This window comes from Rissa tridactyla, chromosome 26 (assembly GCF_028500815.1).
Source record: "Rissa tridactyla isolate bRisTri1 chromosome 26, bRisTri1.patW.cur.20221130, whole genome shotgun sequence".
In the NCBI taxonomy this organism is placed as follows: Eukaryota; Metazoa; Chordata; class Aves; order Charadriiformes; family Laridae; genus Rissa; species Rissa tridactyla.
In genome coordinates this window covers 1170754-1187420 of record NC_071491.1, presented here as the reverse complement: position 1 = coordinate 1187420, position 16667 = coordinate 1170754, and the positions used below count along the sequence as shown (strand labels likewise).

At 63.5% G+C, this 16667-nt stretch overlaps 2 protein-coding genes across 2 annotated transcripts; both read left to right on the top strand.

Annotated features, from left to right (window-relative positions):
• The first annotated feature begins 42 nt into the window (after window positions 1-42).
• TRIM28 (tripartite motif containing 28) lies at window positions 43-10184 on the top strand. The gene is given in 20 exon segments (XM_054183627.1): window positions 43-322; window positions 1214-1326; window positions 1422-1554; window positions 1789-1924; window positions 2940-3056; window positions 3162-3276; window positions 3368-3514; window positions 4636-4750; window positions 4835-4935; window positions 5040-5066; window positions 5068-5305; window positions 5384-5423; window positions 5934-6011; window positions 7153-7351; window positions 7423-7664; window positions 8900-8936; window positions 8938-9009; window positions 9109-9183; window positions 9318-9452; window positions 9908-10184. Coding segments are annotated over 20 exon segments (2466 nt in total). The 5' UTR covers window positions 43-129; the 3' UTR covers window positions 10061-10184.
• A 364-nt stretch (window positions 10185-10548) lies between these two features.
• Window positions 10549-16667, top strand: UBE2M (ubiquitin conjugating enzyme E2 M). Its single transcript, XM_054183607.1, is given in 7 exon segments — window positions 10549-10959; window positions 12475-12569; window positions 13367-13405; window positions 14032-14135; window positions 14368-14462; window positions 16494-16549; window positions 16552-16667. Coding segments are annotated over 7 exon segments (585 nt in total). The 5' UTR covers window positions 10549-10850; the 3' UTR covers window positions 16639-16667.

Genomic DNA, 16667 nt, shown 5'->3' with positions numbered 1-16667 from the left:
ATTATCCCCGCCTCCTCGTCGCGCAGCGGGCGCTGATTGGCTGCTTCCGGAAGAAGGCGGGGGGCGGGCCCCTGCGCGCGGGGTCTCGCGAGCCGCTGGCTGGGGGGACTGAGGGGGGCGGCGGCAGCCATGTCGGGTCCGGCGGTGGAGCCCGCCGGGAAGCGACCGGATTCTTTGGACCTGCTGGAACGTTGCGGCGTTTGCCGGGAGCGGTTGAAAGCCGAGCGGGAACCGCGGCTGCTGCCCTGCCTCCATTCGCTCTGCCGGGAGTGCCTGAGGCCTGCGCCGGGCCCGGCCGCCGCCCCCGCCCCGGGTGGGCTAGGTGAGGCAAGGGCGGGGGGGGAGGGGGGCGATGAGCCCTGCGATGGGGGGGTGAAGGAGTCTGGGGGGGTTTAAGGGAGCCGAGGGGGAGGCTCGAAGTAGCCCTGGGGAGGGGGGGCCTTGAAGTATCCTTGGGGGGGGGGGGGGGGTGGCTACTTCAAGTAGCCTTGGGGGGGCCCTTGAAGTAGTTTTGGGGGGGGGCTTAAAAGAGGCTTGGGGGGGTTGAAGTAGCGTTAAGAGGAGTTAAAGGAGCCTGGCGGGGGGGCGGGTTCGAAGAGGCCCTGCGGGATGCTTTGGGGGCTTTGGGGGGCTTTTGGGGGGAGGGGGGTAAAGGAGCCTTGGATCATCTGTGGGCAGACCCCAGCTGCCTTCCGGAGAGATCAAAAGCGCCACATCCTCTCGCCGCTGGTGGGAGATGGCATCTCAACCGCCTCTGCGCCGTCTCCTGAGGCGAGAAGGAGGAGGAGGAAGGGTAGATCAGCAGCTGGTGGATGATGGACCCGAGCAAGAAGGAGTCACCGTGGAGGCTCACGGTGGATATTGGGAGAAAACTGGTGGTTTGGCTCTGGAAAAAAGCCGTAGGTGACCTGGGTTGCTGCTGGACCTTCTGTGGGACCCCCTGAGGCACTGACCCTCCTGCGATGACATCGGGGACAGCCCTGAGGCCGTGGGGGGAACTCTGGTTTTGGAGGTCTCCAAGGTCTTTGTGTCACCAGCAGGGCCCAGGATCTTCTGGTTTCTTCCTTCTCCCACCCCGCTAAAGAGCTGCCACGGTTTTGGCAGGTGCAAGGCACTGCATGGCTCCATGAGGGGAATCTCTAGTGACAAATGGTGGCAACAAGGGTGACCCCGGGCCACCCCTGATGTCCCCCCACCGCTCCCCTCCCCGCAGTGGTCAGCTGTCCCATCTGCAAACACCAGTGTGACCTGAAGGATGTTGTGGAGAACTACTTTCTGAAGGACAGCAAGGCTGAAGATGCTGCTGCCAGCCAGGAATCCAGTCAGGTAACGCATCATTAATGCTTAATTAACGGTTAATTAGGATGAAGTGAGCTCCCCACAGCTGGCTGAGCCTGGCGTCCCCACGCTGTGTCCCCCAGTGCTGCACTAGCTGTGAGGACAACGCGCTGGCCACCAGCTACTGTGTGGAGTGCTCGGAGCCGCTCTGCGAGACCTGCGTGGAGGCCCACCAGAGGGTCAAGTACACTAAGGACCACACGGTCCGGGCCACAGGTCCGTCCTTGTCACCCTCCTTGTCACCATGATGTCACCCTCCTTGTCACCCTGCTGTCACCAACCTTTCCAAGGTGGTGACAGTGTGGCCGGTGCATCCCCGGGCGCATCTGGAGGTGCCACCACCGTGGCCATACCTGTCCCACAGGGGACACCTACTCCTCCAGTGGCTGCCACTGTCTGCTGGTGACATCATGGTGACATCACAGTGATGTCACGGCGTTGTCCCTGCAGGCAGTGTCAAGGCGAAGGAGAGGGAGCGCGCCGTGTACTGCTCTGTGCACAAGCATGAGCCGCTGGTGCTCTTCTGCAACACGTGTGACACACTCACCTGCCGGGACTGCCAGCTGAACGTGCACAAGGACCACCAGTGAGTGGGCATCGGCAGTAATTAATTTAATTAACACTGATTTTTATGGTTAATTATCGCTTGAATCAGTTGTTCTGCTTGTTAGCCCTTAGAAACAGTGATTTAAGGTAAGTCAGATAGCTAAATAAAATGATTTATCCACTGAAAAGGTCGCTTGCGCATCTTGTCGTCTTAAATGTGTGTTTAATGAATATCTAAGAAGGTAGATAACGAACTAAACTCATTAATTAGTTATTGGAAAAGAACTGAAGTTAGCCTGCCGGCTAATTATTCTCATCAATTAGTTACTGATTTTAAAAGTGAAGTTTGTTCGTTATTAGTTGGCCGACTACTGAAGGGATTGACCCGGCAGAGTGTTAATTTTGGTTAATTTTTGTTTTTAACCAAATAGATAGGTTGTCTAATTAGTTAATTTGCTAATTAGCAGACTGGCTGGTTTGAGGGACTTAAGTTGCTTTTAGGTTTTAAGGAATTGGAAATACCTAATTTGGGAGTCATGGGAAATCAATGTAATTACCTTCTTAGTTATTTCAATTAGGTTGATTTTTAACTCTCTTTTTTTTTTTAAGTAGACTGGTTTTATTCTCAAACTAATTAAATTTCCTGGTTGAATCGATAATTAGTTTGATTAATTATTTGAGCGGGTAGCTAGTTACTTACCTGATTGATACGTTATATTATTTTTGATGCATAATTCAGTTTAAGCAGTTAATTATGTTGAAGCGTTGTGGCTGATGAGTTTGTTCTCAGCCAGCTCCTTAACCCAAATTAATTAGATTGTTAAGGGCTAACGAGTTAACGAGGACAGTAAATAAGCATTGAGCAGGTTAAACTCCTTCAAGTTGGTTCCTTCTCTGGTGGCTCTGGGAGTCTGGGGGGGGTATTTTGGTGTCGCTGCTATGGGGGGCTGCCCCCAGTGGGGCGCCCCCCCCCCCCGCCTCCCCGAGGCGCGTTGTCACCCCTTCCTGGCCCATTGTCACACCCCTGCCCCCCCCCCCCCCCCCCCCCCCCCAAGGTACCAGTTCCTGGAGGACGCGGTGAGGAACCAACGCAAGACTCTGGCGACGCTGGTGAAGCGCCTGGGGGACAAACACGCCAACCTGCAGCGCTCCACCAAGGAAGTGCGCAGCTTGTACGTCCCCAAGGGAATTATCTGCCCCCGCCACGGGAATTATTTGCCCCCTGACGGGGGTAGTTTACCCCCACCCCTGGCCCTTCACTCCTTCTTTGCCCGCAGCATCCGGCAGATGACGGACGTGCAGAAGAGGGTGCAGGTGGACGTGAAGATGGCCATCCTCCAGATCATGAAGGAGCTCAACAAACGGGGCAAGGTGCTGGTGAATGACGCCCAGGTGAGCCTGGGGGGGGGTGACACGCCATGTGAATGCCACCCCCTGTCACCGTCCCTCTGCCCTGACGTGACATTGTTCCCTCGCCTGGCAGAAGCTGACGGAGGGGCAGCAGGAGAAGCTGGAGCGGCAGCACTGGGCCATGACCAAGCTGCAGCGGCACCAGGAGCACGTCCTGCGCTTCGCCTCCTGGGCGCTGGAGAGTGACAACAGCACCGCTCTGCTGCTCTCCAAGAAGCTGGTGAGATACCCAGGGGTCAGAACCACGCTCCGCCCCCCTCAGACTCCCTTAAACCCCCCCCACGGACCCTCCTGAACCCCTCACCTGGGGCAGGGACCCCCCGGGACGCCTTCTTGGGGACCCTCATCACTGGGACCAGTGGGGAAGCCAAGCGCCGGGCTGTGCTGCATCCCCTGGGCTCCGCTTTCCTCCAGGCCCCCTGTTGGGGGGCAGATGTGGGGCAAAGTGGAGACAGAAGATGGTCTTTCGTGAGGTGGCTTGTCCCCATCTGTGTCCCCAGGGTGCTGCAGTGCTGTCCCTGGCACATGCTGGGTCCCCTGGGGGGGTCCCCATGGTGTGACGAGTGCTCCCTCTGCCGTTGGGGGTTCCCTCAGAGTCCCTGTGGTCTGATGGGTGCCACATTGGGTCCCCTTGGGGTTCCGTGGTGGGTCCTGTTGCAGTCCCCACGGTGTGATGGATGCTGCCACGTGTCCCCTCGGGGTCCCTGTGGCACGGTGGGTGCATCAGCATGCTGCCATGTGTCCCCTTGGGGTCCCTGTGGCACAGTGGCTACCCTGGGGTGCCGCCATGTGTCTCCTGGGGGTCCCTGTGGCACGGTGGCTGCTTGGGGCTGCTGATACGTGTCCCCATGGGGTCCCTGTGATGTGACAGGTGTCCCCAGTGTCCTGCCATGTGTTCCCTCAGTGTCCCTGTGGCATGGTGGCTGCCCCGGGATGCTGCTGTGTGTCCCCTCGGGGTCACCATGATGTGACGGGTACCCTCAGGGTGCTGCCAGGCATCTCCTTGGTGTCCCTGTGGTGTGGCGGGTGCCCCTGCGATACTGCAGCCTGTCTCCTTGGGGCCCCCTCAATGTCACAGCTGCCCCTGGGACGCTGCCACATGTCCCCTCAGGGTCCCTCTGATGTGACAAGTGTCCTGCCATGTGTCCCCTCAGGATCCCTGTGATGGGACAAGCATTCCCAGGGTGCTGCCGTGCGTCCCCTCAGTGTCGCCACGACATGATGGGTGTCTGTGGGCCACTGCCACGCATCCCCTTGGGCTCCCCGTGTTGTGACAGGCACCCCCAGAACGTTGTCACATGTGTCCCTGCGTTGTGACAAGGCCCCTCCTGTGTCCCCTAGATCTCCTTCCAGCTCCACCGTGCCCTCAAGATGATCGTGGACCCCGTGGAGCCGCAGGGTGACATGAAATTCCAGTGGGACCCCAATGCCTGGACTAAGAGTGCTGAGACCTTTGGTGAGGCCCCCCGGGGAGGGGACACCCCTGGGGACACCCTTGGGGACCCCCCCGTGACACCCCCCCCCCTTGTCTCCCTGACAGGCACCATCATCTCGGAGCTGAGCCTCCCGCCGCCGTCCCTGAGCCCCCAGCCGCCGGCCGCTAGCCCCCGTGGCCCCAGCCCCACCACCAGCCCCTCGCAGGTACCTCGGGGGGGCACAAGGTGGCATTTTTTGGGGGGGTCCTGCACCCATGGGTGTCCCCCACCCTGATAATGGCCCCCCGTTCCCCAATCTTTCTTCTCCAGGGTCCCCTGCAAGCCATGGTGGTGAGCAAAAGGGCAACATGCTCCCGGTCCCCTCCTGCTGTCCCCTCTGGGCCACCAAACCAGGACAGAGGAGGGACAGGGGACCCCTGGTGCCCCCCAGAGCGGTGGGGGGGCGCTGGGGATGCCCACCCTGCCTCAGTTTCCCCTGGGGACTGAGGGACAGGGCTGTCCCGACCTGTCGCCCCCCCACCTTCACCCGCAGACAGCTGAGAGCCCTGGGGACACGGCTGTGGGTGCTGAGCTCGGTGAGTGGGGGGTGACACGGGGAGGAGGATGGGGGGGGGGAAGGAACGAAGGCCCCTGATGTGGGTTTTTCTCAGCAGCCAACGGCCCCCCTGAAGCCGCTGTCACAGGAGCGAAGAGGTGAGTTGGGGGAACATCCCCTGTCCCCTTTGTCCCCAGAGATCTGCTGGCCCTTGTCACCCTGTGCCTTGGGGTGATGGCTTTGGACACCCCCCCCCCCAACTAGCTGTCCCCTCTCACCCCACGCCTGAGACCCCTGTCACACTGTCCCCGGGGGTGGCTTAGCACTGTCCCCAGTCACCCCACACCTGGCACTTCGTTTCCTTGTCACCTGACACCAGGGACCCCATCCCTTGTCACCCCATGTCCAGGGGGTGGCAGGGACACCCTCTCCCCCCATACTTGGGGTTCTCCCCCACCCTTGTCACCTCGTACCCAGAGGTGGGCCGCAGTCCCCCATGTCCCCTGTCACTCCATACACAGGCATAGGGGACAGGGCCACCATGTCCCTGTCATCGTCCCCAGGTAGTGGGGCTCTATCCCAGGAGGTCTCCCAGTTTTGGGGCTCGGGGGCGGGTGGGGGCAGTGCCTGGGGCCCCCCCAAGGTGCTTTGATGACCTCATTATACAGGAAAAAGCACCTTCATCCTCCTGGGGGGGAGGAGGAGGAGGAGGAGGAGAAGTTCGTTAAGAAGCTGCTCATTAAGCGGTAATGACAATGATGGTGGGTAGGGGGGGGCACACATTCAGACAGCGAGTTGAGGGGGCAGAAGATGGAGCCCCGGGATGTCCCCCCTGTCCCTTGTCACCCTGTACCCAACGGTCCCTGCCCCTTGTCCCTCTGTCCAGGGACAACTGTGAGACACACCCCCCCCCAAATCCTGTCCCTTGTCACCCTCTTCCTCAGGGTCCCTTGTTCAGGATGGCCCTGTCACCCTCTTCTGGGGTCCCCCCTTCTTGTCCCCTCTACCAGGGGGAGTGGCTGGGTCCCTGCCGGGGACCCCCCTGTCCCTTGTCACTCTGTACCCCTGAGCCTTGTCACTCTCTTCCTGGGCTCCCCCCATGTCAGGGGGTGGCTGGGGTCCCCCTGTCCCTTGTCCCCTTGTTCTTGGGGTTTCTTGTGCCAGGGGGTGGCTGGGGTCCCCCGTCCCTTGTCCCCCTGACCCTTATCACTCTCTTCCTGGGGTCTTCCTGTGCCAGGGGGTGGCTGGGGTCCCCCTGTCCCTTGTCCCCCTGACCCTTGTCACTCTCTTCCTGGGGTCTTCCTGTGCCAGGGGGTGGATGGGGTCCCCCTGTCCCTTGTCCCCTTGTTCCTGGGGTTCCCCCGTGCCACGGGGTGGCTGGGGTCCCCCTGTCCCTTGTCCCCTTGTTCTTGGGGTTCCTTGTGCCAGGGGGTGGCTGGGGTCCCCCTGTCCCCTTGTTCTTGGGGTTCCTTGTGCCAGGGGGTGGCTGGGGTCCCCCTGTCCCCTTGTTCTTGGGGTTCCCCCGTGCCAGGGGGTGGCTGGGGTCCCCCTGTCCCTTGTCCCCTTGTTCTTGGGGTTCCCCTGTGCCAGGGGGTGGCTGGGGTCCCCCTGTCCCTTGTCCCCTTGTTCTTGGGGTTCCTTGTGCCGGGGGTGGCTGGGGTCCCCCTGTCCCTTGTCCCCCTGACCTTTGTCACTCTCTTCCTGGGGTCTTCCTGTACCAGGGGGTGGCTGGGGTCCCTCTGTCCCTTGTCCCCTCTGTCCTGCAGCGTGTCTGGGTGCCCTGCCTCTTGTTGCTCCCTGTCCCGAAGGGACCAGGACCCCATGGAAATCTACCCGGGGGTTTGAGGGGCTCACCCTTAAATCTTGTCCCGCCCCAATGTCCCCCAGGAGCCGCCCCCCCGGTGGCCCCGTCAGCACCCTCCTCTGCAAGGTGCCTCGGGTCAGCCTGGAGCGCTTGGACCTGGATCTCTCGGGGGCGGCGCAGCCCCCAGTCTTTCGCGTCTTCCCTGGCACCTCGGCCGAGGACTTCAGCCTCATCGTCATCGAGCGGGGGGCGCAGCCGCCACCCCCCGTCCCCATCGTCAAGGTGGGTGTCCCCTCCCTCTGTCCCCCACCTCCCTGTCCCTCTGTCTCACTCTGCTCCCCCCCTCCTCACAGGAGGAGCAGCAGGAGGCGGCCATCGAGGACACCCAGGACACCAAACCTGTGGGGCTGATCCCGGAGCACTCCGGGGTGCTGGGACCCACCGGATCCTTGGGGGGGGATCAGGGATCCACCCCTGTCCCCAGCGTCTCCTCTTGCCGCGTCTGCTGCCAGGCCGGGGCCGTGGTGATGTGTGACCGTTGTGAGCGCTGCTACCACCTCGATTGTCACCTCCCTGCCCTCCAGGAGGTCCCCAGGTAGGCCAGATCCCCGGGGACCCACTGGGATCCACTTGTCACCTCCCTGCGTCCCTGGGATCTACTGATCTCTTGTCCCCGAGGGTCGCTGCTCCTCTGCCATCCCCCTGGGACCCCTCTGGCACTGGTAGATCTCCCAGGATCTACTGGGATCCCCCCGTGCTGGGGGTGTTACTGTCCCTTGGCACGACAGAGGATCTCGGAGATCTGCTCCCTGCATCTTCCGAAAATCGCCCGGAGCCACCAGATCTTTGGGATCACCTGGTCTCCCACAGGATCCACTTATCTCCCAGGGGATCTGCTGCTTCCCTGTCCCAGGACGGGGGTGGAATTGCTGCCCCTCTCCCCCCCCGCCCCAAATTCCTTGCAGGGTGGATCCTCTGGGCCCACTGGATTCCTGGAGCAATCCCTGGCCTCTGGGATCTGCCTGTCCCAGATCCAGTTCCTCCCCAACACAGAGATCCGTGGCCACTGCAGGATCTTTGGGAGACCTTGCCCACGGCTCTCCCCTGGGATCCGGTGGTGTCTTTTGGGATCCATTGGTGTCTTTTGGGATCCACTGATCCCTGCTCTGAAGGACTCGTTGCCATGTTTTCCAGTCCTTGGTTGCTACTGGATCCCGAGTTTTTTTTGTTGGTGGTGTTTTTTTTTTTTTTTTCCTGGGATCTTCCCTCCCTATGGACCAGATCCACGCAGGAACCGCCTTGTGATCCCTGGAGATCTGGTCTCAATCCTTGCGGATTGGGGGGGGCTGCTTTCTGGCACGGAGGGATCCATCTCTTGAACCCGGATCCTCTAGGATCCCCCAGCCCTCCTCCACATTGGGATCTACCCCTTGATCCCAAATCCTGTGGGAACCCGAGCTCCTCCTCTGTCCCTGACCCTCCGGGATCCATTCTAGGTCTTGGCTCCACCTGGGGATCTCTGCAGCACCCTGGATCCCTTGGGGATCCGCCCTGATCCACAGGGTGTTAATCTGGAATGAGTTGGGATCTCTTTGATCTCTGGGGAGCTGGGATCCCCCCTTCCCTCCTGGCCCCGATCCCGCTGGGATCCCCCCTCCAGCTGATGCAAAATCCTGTGGGATCCACTCCCCCCCTGTCCCCTTGATCCCTGATCTGGGGGAGCTCTGCATCCCCGATGCTGGGGAGCTCCGGGGCCCGATCCTGGCACCGGGAAGAAGCCGGGAGAGGGAAGGGCCCACCGGATCCCTCAACTCGATCCCGCTCCCACAGCCCCGAGTGGCAGTGTCTGCTGTGCCAGGACCTGCCGCCCCCCCAGCGACGACCTCCCCCACGGCTTCCAGGAGGGGCCGCCCCAAAAGCTCTGCCCCACGGATCAGTGGGTATGTGTGGGGCGGGGGGGGGGGAGGGGGGTGGGAATCTGGTGGATCACGAAAGGGATCGAGTGATCCTGATATTCCTCCCCCCCCCCCCACCCCCAGAAATGCGAGTACGTGCTGCTGGAGCTGCTGTGCCACGAGCCCTGCCGGCCCCTCCATCGCCTTTCCAGTGCGCCGGTGAGTCCCGCGAGGCCGGGGGGGAAGAAGCATCCCTAAAAAAAAAAGGCGGGGGGGGGATCCCTCGCTTGGGATCCCTTTTTACCCTTTTTTTGGCCTCTCTGCCCCCCCCCCCCCCCGAATCCCTCTAGCAGGCGGCTCAGGACGCCATCGACCTGACGCTGATCCGGGCCAAGCTGCAGGAGAAGCTGGGCCCCCCCTACGCCTGCCCCGAGGAGTTCGCCCGCGACGTCTGGAGCCTCATCCGCCAGTTCAGCTGCCTTGCGGAGGTGCGGGGGGGGTCCTTGTGTCCCCCCCCCCGCCTTCCCGGGGATCCCTTGTGTGTCGTCCCCCCCCTCCTTCCCCAGAGTCCCTTGTCCGGGCTGTCCCTGTCACTCTGTTCCTGGGGTCCCCCCCTTTTTTGTCCCCTGGACCAGGGTGTGGCCGGGTCCCCCTGTGTGCCAGGAGGTGCCCCCTGCCCCCCCCATTTCTTCCTTCTCCCACCTTCCCCCCCTACTTCCTCCTCCTCCCTCCTGCTCCCCCGTCTTCCTCTTCGTCCTTCCCCTCCCCGCTCCCCATCTTCCTCCTCCTCCTCCCCCCTGCCCCCATCCTCCTCTTACTCCCCCATCTTCCTCCTCCCCCCTGCCTTCCTTCCTCTTCCTCCTTCCCCTCCCCGTTCCCTGTCTTCCTCTCCCTCCCTGCTCCTCTTCTTCCTCCTCACCCCCTCTCCCCCCCCCCTCCCCAGGACAAGGCCGATGTCCAGTCCATCTTGGGCCTGCAGCGCTTCCTCGACGCCCGCCTCAGCGCCGCCTTCGGCGACCGCAAATTCTCCTCCTCCTGCCTCCTCCCGCCCGCCATCCCCCTGGACGAGGCTGAAGGCTCCCCCTTGCCGCCATGATCTGTGTGTCCCCCCCCCCCCGGCCCCGATGGGGGGCAGCGGGGACCTCCAGGAGGGACGTGGGGTTGTCCCCATCCACCCCCGTCTGCATCGATCGGAGAAATAAAGCCATTGTCTCAACTTCCTCCCTCCCCTGCGCCCCCTGCTTCCATCTTCACCCTTTCCCCACCCCCCGGGGGAGCTGAAGCTAAACTGGGGCTGGACTGGGAGCCACTGGCCGTACTGGGAGGGGAGAGACTAGTGCCAGTATGGAGCTTCTGGGAGGGGGGGGCCTCTAAACATGGCGGCGTCCATGGCAAACATGGCGGCGCCCACTGGTGGGGGAGGTCTGCGAAGCCCCACCTTCTCTCCGCCATTGGTTGCCCACTGCCTCAAGCTACGCCCTCTTGCGCGGGATTGGCTGGTGGGAGGAGGGCGGGATACGGAAAGGGGGGGAGCTTACGGAAAGAGCCGAGGCTTTCCGAAGAGACACTAAGGGGAGCCGAAGTTCTTCCGGAAAGGTCCGAAGTTCTTCCGGAAGGACCCGAAGCTGTTCCGGAAGGACCCGAACTTTCGCCGGAAATCCCCGAAGAGGCCCCGAAGCCTTTCCGGAAATTGCCGAGCGGCGCCGGCCGTCTCCGATCGCCTCAGAGGAGCCGCCGCCGTTTCCCCCCCCCCTTACCCCGCCGCTCCGGTTCTCCGGTTCCCTCCGCCGTCCCCCCCAGCAGCCCCCCCCCCCCCCTCCTCCCCGCCGGGGGGGGCCCCCCGGCCCGGTTCCCGGCCCCCCCCGGCTCGGTTCGGCCCGGCAGGGATGATCAAGCTCTTCTCCTTGAAGCAACAGAAGAAGGAGGAGGAATCGGCGGGCGGCACCAAGGGCACCAGCAAAAAGGCCTCGGCCGCCCAGCTCCGCATCCAGAAAGGTGACCGGGAACGGGGGACGGCGGGGGCCCCACCCCCCCCCCCCCCCCCCCCCGTCGGGGCTCACCGGGGACCGGACGGCGGGCAACGGGGGGGCCCCGGGACTGAACGGGCCTCACCGGGGGGGCCCCGGGACTGGGAAGACCCCGGGGGGGGCGGAGGGGGCCTGGGCCTGGGCCTGGTGAGGCCGCAATGGGAGAGAGTGGGGCCGGGGGGGGAACGGGCTGGGCCCGGTAGGGCCTGGTGGTGGGGGGGAACGGTACTGGTCCCAGTAAGACCCCGGTGGGGGAAATGTGTTGGTCCCAGTAGGGCCCCCAGTGGGGGAAATGTACTGGTCCCAGTAAGGCTCTGGTGCGGGGAGTGGGCTGGTCGCAGTAAGGGGGAACTTACTGGTCCTAGTGAGGCTCTAGTGAGGGCAACAGGCTGGTCCCAGTAGGGCCTGGTGTGGGGAACTTACTGGTCCCAGTAGTGTACATGGGCTGGTCCCAGTAGGGCCCTGGTGGTGGTGGGGAACGTACTGGTCCTAGTAAGGTCCCCAGTGGGGGGAACGGGTTGGTCCCAGTAGGGCCCTGGCAGGGGGAGACACACTGGTCCCAGTAAGGCCCTGGTGCAGGGGAATGGGCTGGGCCCAATAGGGCCTGGTGGGGGGAACGTACTGGTCCCAGTAAGGCCTCAGTAGGGGAAATGTGTTGGTCGCAGTAGGGTATGTGGGCTGGTCCCAGTAGGGCCCCAGTGGGGGAAACGGGCTGGTTCCAGTAGGGCCCCAGTGGGGAAAGTGTACTGGTCCCAGTAAGGCTCTAGTGCGGGGAATGGGCTGGTTGCCATAAAGGGGAACTTACTGGCCCCAGTAAGGCCTGGTGTGGGGAATTTACTGGTCCCAGTAGGGCCCTGGCGGGGGGAAACATACTGGTCCCAGTGGGGGAATGGGCTGGTTCCAGTAAGGCTCTGGTGGGGTCACCCACACTGGTCCCATTAGGGGCCCCAGTGCGGGGAGCGTACTGGTCCCAGTAGGTTCCCAGTGGGGGGGCATGGGCAGCTCCCAGTATGGCCCCAGGGTGGGGAATGGGCAGGTCCCAGTAAGGCCCCAGTGGGGTCACCCACACTGGTCCCAGTAGGGCCCTGGTGTAGGGGAATGGGCTGGTCCCAGTAAGGCCACTGGTGGGGGAAGAGCATACAGGTCCCATTAGGGCCCCAGTGGGGGGAGCGTACTGGTCCCAGTAGGTTCCCAGTGGCGGGGGGGCATGGGCAGGTCCTAGTAAGGCCCTGGTGAGGTCATACAGACTGGTCCCAGTAGGGACCAGTGGGGGGGGCACAGACTGGTCCCAGTTAGGCCCCGGTGGGGGGCACACGGGGTGAAGGTCTAGTCCTAGAGCGGCTCCACAAGGGCAGAGGGACACTGGTCCCAGTAAGGCCCCACGGGGCCTGGGGTGACCCAGCCAGGGGTGTGGGCTTGTGGTAGCCCCAGCCATGTCTCCGTGTCCCCATGTGTCACCCGTGTCCCCCCCTCCCCCCCATAGACATCAACGAGCTGAACCTGCCCAAGACCTGTGAGATTGACTTCTCCGACCAGGACGATCTGCTGCACTTCCGCCTCCTCATCTGCCCCGACGAGGTGGTGTCACCCCCCTGCCACCCCCCGCTGTCCCCTTGTCACCCCCCCCCACTCCCCACCCCCGGGGTCCTGTGTCCCACCCTGGGGTCCCCCGTTCCCTTCATCCCCCTCCTGTCCCCCTGCGTCCTCCTGGTTCTCCTAATCTGCCCCCTATTGTGTCCCCCCCTGTGTCATCTGGGGTCTTCTGTCACCTCCCCGTCACCCCCCCGCCCACCCCCCCTGTCCCTTTGTCACCCCTGTGTCCCCTTGTCACCCCCCCCAATCCCACCCTGGGGTCCGCCGTTCCCTTCATCCCCATCCTGTCCCCCCTGTGTCCTCCTCATTCTCCCCACCTGCCCCCTATTGTCCCCTGCCTGTGTCATTTGGGGTCCCCTGTCACCCCCCCGCCGCCACCTCCCCTGCCCCTTTGTCACCCCTGCGTCCCCTTGTCACCCCCCCATCTCACCCCCAGGGTCCTGCATCCCTCCCTGGGGTCCCCCGTCTCCCTTTGTCTCACTCCTGTCCCCCGCTGTGTCCTCCTGGTTCCCCCCACCTGCCCCCTGTTGTCCCCCCCCATGTCATTTTGGTGTCCCCTATGCTGTCCCCCTGTCCCCGTGTCCCCTTCTGTCACCCCTCTGTCCCCTCAGAAGACCCTTGTGTCCCTTGGGGTTCCCCTGTGGCCCCCCCTCCCTTTCCCTATGGGTCCCCCCCCATCCTTCTCCCATCCCCCCTCTTTGTCCCCCAGTTGTCCCTTGGTGTCCCCCCCCCCCCTCCATGTCCCCTGTCCCCACCCCCGGTGACATCTGTCTCTCCCGCAGGGCTTCTACAAGGGAGGGAAATTCGTCTTCAGTTTTAAGGTCAGTCCTGCACTGGGTGTGGGGGGACATCCTGTGGCCACTAACACCCATTCCCAGGGCCACCAAGATGGGGACCAGTGGCCGCTTGACTCCACCCCCGGGGGGGCTGGGGGTGTCAGCAGTGGGGTGGCGGCCACCAAGGTGGGACCTGTGGCCACCCCGGATGTGACCCACAGTTGTGAGCTTGTCCCGTGGGTGGGAGCAGGAGGCAGATGGCCACTGAAACCTGACCTGTGGCCACCAGAAAGTGACCAGCCATGACTTGTGGCCACCACGTGGGTTGGGACTGGGACCAGAGGCTGTTGGCCACCACTGTGAGACCAGTGGCAACCAAGACATCACTAGAAACCAGATGGCTGCCCTGTGGATTGGGTGGGGGCTGGTGGCCACCTACACGTGGCTAGTGGCTACCAAGACACGACAAGCAGTCACATGACTGTGGGTTGGGGGGCAGGGTCCAGGGGGCTGTCAGCCACCACTGTGAGACCAGTGGCCACCAAGACGTGACTGGAAACCAGGTGGCCCGCCCTGTGGATTGGGGTAGGGGCTGGAGGCCACCAAGACGTGACCGGTGGCCACCAGGGGACGGAGCTGTGACACTGTGGCCACTCCCTAGGTCGGCCCAGGGCGGCCAGGGCTACCCCCACGACCCGCCCAAGGTGAAGTGCGAGACGATGGTTTATCACCCCAACATCGACCTGGAGGGCAACGTCTGCCTCAACATCCTCAGGTGGGCCACCATCGCACCCCAGGGTGGCCACCGCCACCTCCGGGGTAGCCACAGCTGGATCCGGGTCCCCGTCTGTCCCTGTACACCTGGCAGGGTGGGACAAAGGGGCAAATGGTTGCCCCGTGCACCTCGAGTGTGGGCATGGGGGCGACCATGGTCACCTGGAGGTGGCCACGGCCACCTCTGTGGTGTCCCCCGGTGTCCCCCCCGCTGACGCCTGGCTTGTCCCCAGAGAGGACTGGAAGCCCGTCCTGACGATAAACTCCATCATCTACGGCCTGCAGTACCTCTTCCTGGTGAGCACCGCTGGGGGGCATGTGCCTCTGGGTGGGGGACACCCAGTGTGGCTCTGGGCCACCTGCTGGGGGCACCTGGTGGCCTTGGGGACAGCTCCTAAGGGCCTTCAGTGATGTTGAGAGGCCCCGTGGTGGCACCTGGTGGCCCTGGGACGTGACCTAGGGGCCCTCAGTGATGTTGAGGGACCCCCAGGGTGGCACCTGGTGGCCTTGGGACACCTTGAGGTGGTACCTGGTGGCCCTGAGACATGTCCTAGGGGCCCTTGGTGGCCTTGGGGGACACCTCCTGGTGGCACCTGGTGGCCTTGAGACAATCCCTGGGTTCACCCCAGGGGTCTTGGGACACTTTTTGGGGCCAACCTGGTGCTGCTTGGGTCACCTCAAAGGGGCACCCAGTGGCCCCACAGACACCCTGAGGTGGTCTGGGGACACCCTGAGGTGGCCCCTGGTGGCTCAGAGACACCGCGAGGTTGCCCAGGGACACCATGAGATGGCCCAGGGGACACCATGAGGTAGCCCCCAGCGGCCCAGGGACACCATGAGGTGGCACCTGGTAGCCCAGGGACATTATGAGGTGGCCTAAAGACACCCTGAGGTGGCCCCCAGTGGCTCAGGGACACCATGAGGTTGCCCCTGGTGGCTCAGGGGACAACCCTGAGGTGGCTCAAAGACACCCTGAGGTGGCCCCCCAGTGGCCTGGGGATGTTACGAGGTGGCCCAGAGACACCCTGAGGTGGCCCCCGGTGGCCTGGGGACACGCCCTGAGGACACTTGGTCACTTCTGGGGGACAGCGGGTGGTTAATACTCCGGGGGGTGGGGGGAAAGGGGGCAGGATCCACCCCCGGGGGGGGCGTGTTATGGGCGGGGGGGGGGGGGGGGGGGATTTCGGGTTATTACAGGGGATATGGGGGCGGGGGGGTAGTTATGGGGGGGGGAGGAATTTGTGCCGGGGGGGATATTGGGGGGGCTCCGGGGGGGGGGCCATTAAGGGTCCCAAGGGGTAATGGGGGGGGCATTAAAAAGTACAGGGGGGAAATTGGGGGGGGGGGGCATTAAGGAATGGGGGAGGAGTAGGGAGTCTTGGGGGGGGGGGTATTAAGGAGTCCCGGGGGCGGGCATTAAGGGGGTATTGGGGGGGGGGGCATTAAGGAATATGGGGAGAGTGGGGGGGGTACTGGGGGGGGCATGAAGGAGTAGGGGGGCATTAAGGGGGGGGGGCATTTGGGGGGGGTATTGGGGGGGCATTAGAGTGTCCTGAGGATATTGAGGGGGGCACTAAGGGGCGGGGGGGGGGGCATTAAGATGTCTGAGGGGTATGGGGGGGGGATTGGGGGGGGGGACATTAAGGGGGTATTGGGGGGGCATTGAGAAATAGAGGGGGGCATTAAGGGGTATTCGGGGGTGGCACTAAGGAGTCCTGGGGATGTTGGGGGGGGGCACTAAGGAGTCCTGGGGGCGCATTGGGGGGGGGCATTAAGGGGGGGGAGGGGGCACAAAGTTTGGGGGGGGTGCCCCACTTCCCCCCCACTGGGGGGGGGTGCCTGAATGATGCTGGGGAGAGAATAAAGGGGGGGAGAGAGAAGAAAAAAGGGGGCACCCCCCCAAACTGGGGGTGCCCCCCCTTCCTTAAGACCCCCCCATGTCCCCGCCCATAACTGGGGGGGTGTCCCCCCCTTTTTCCTCCCCCCGGGAGTGGGCACTGGGGGATGCCTGAATGATGTTGGAAGGGGGGGGAGTTATAAAGGGGGAGAAAAAAGAAGAAAGGGGGGTGCTCCCCCCCAAACTGGGGATGCCCCCCTTCCTTAAGACCCCCCCCAATGTCCCCCCCCATAACTTGGGGGGGTGTCCCCCCCTTTTTTCCCCCTCCCCCCCCCCGGGAGTGGGCACTGGGGGATGCCTGAATGATGTTGGAAGTGGGGGGAGTTATAAAGGGGGAGAAAAAAGAAGAAAGGGGGGGCGCTCCCCCCCCAAACTGGGGGTGCCCCCCCTTCCTTAAGACCCCCCTCCTTACTAGGGAGTACCCCCCCCCTCCAATGTCGTGTCCCCCCCCCCCCCGGGCAGGGAGCCGAACCCCGAGGACCCCCCTGAACAAGGAGGCGGCCGAGGTGCTGCAGAGCAAACCGCCCGCCTCTTCGAGCAGAACGTGCAGCGCTCGCTGCGGGGGGGCTACGTGGGGGCCACCTACTTCGAGCGCTGCCTCAAGTAGCCCCCGCCCCTCCCCCCACTCGCCACTCC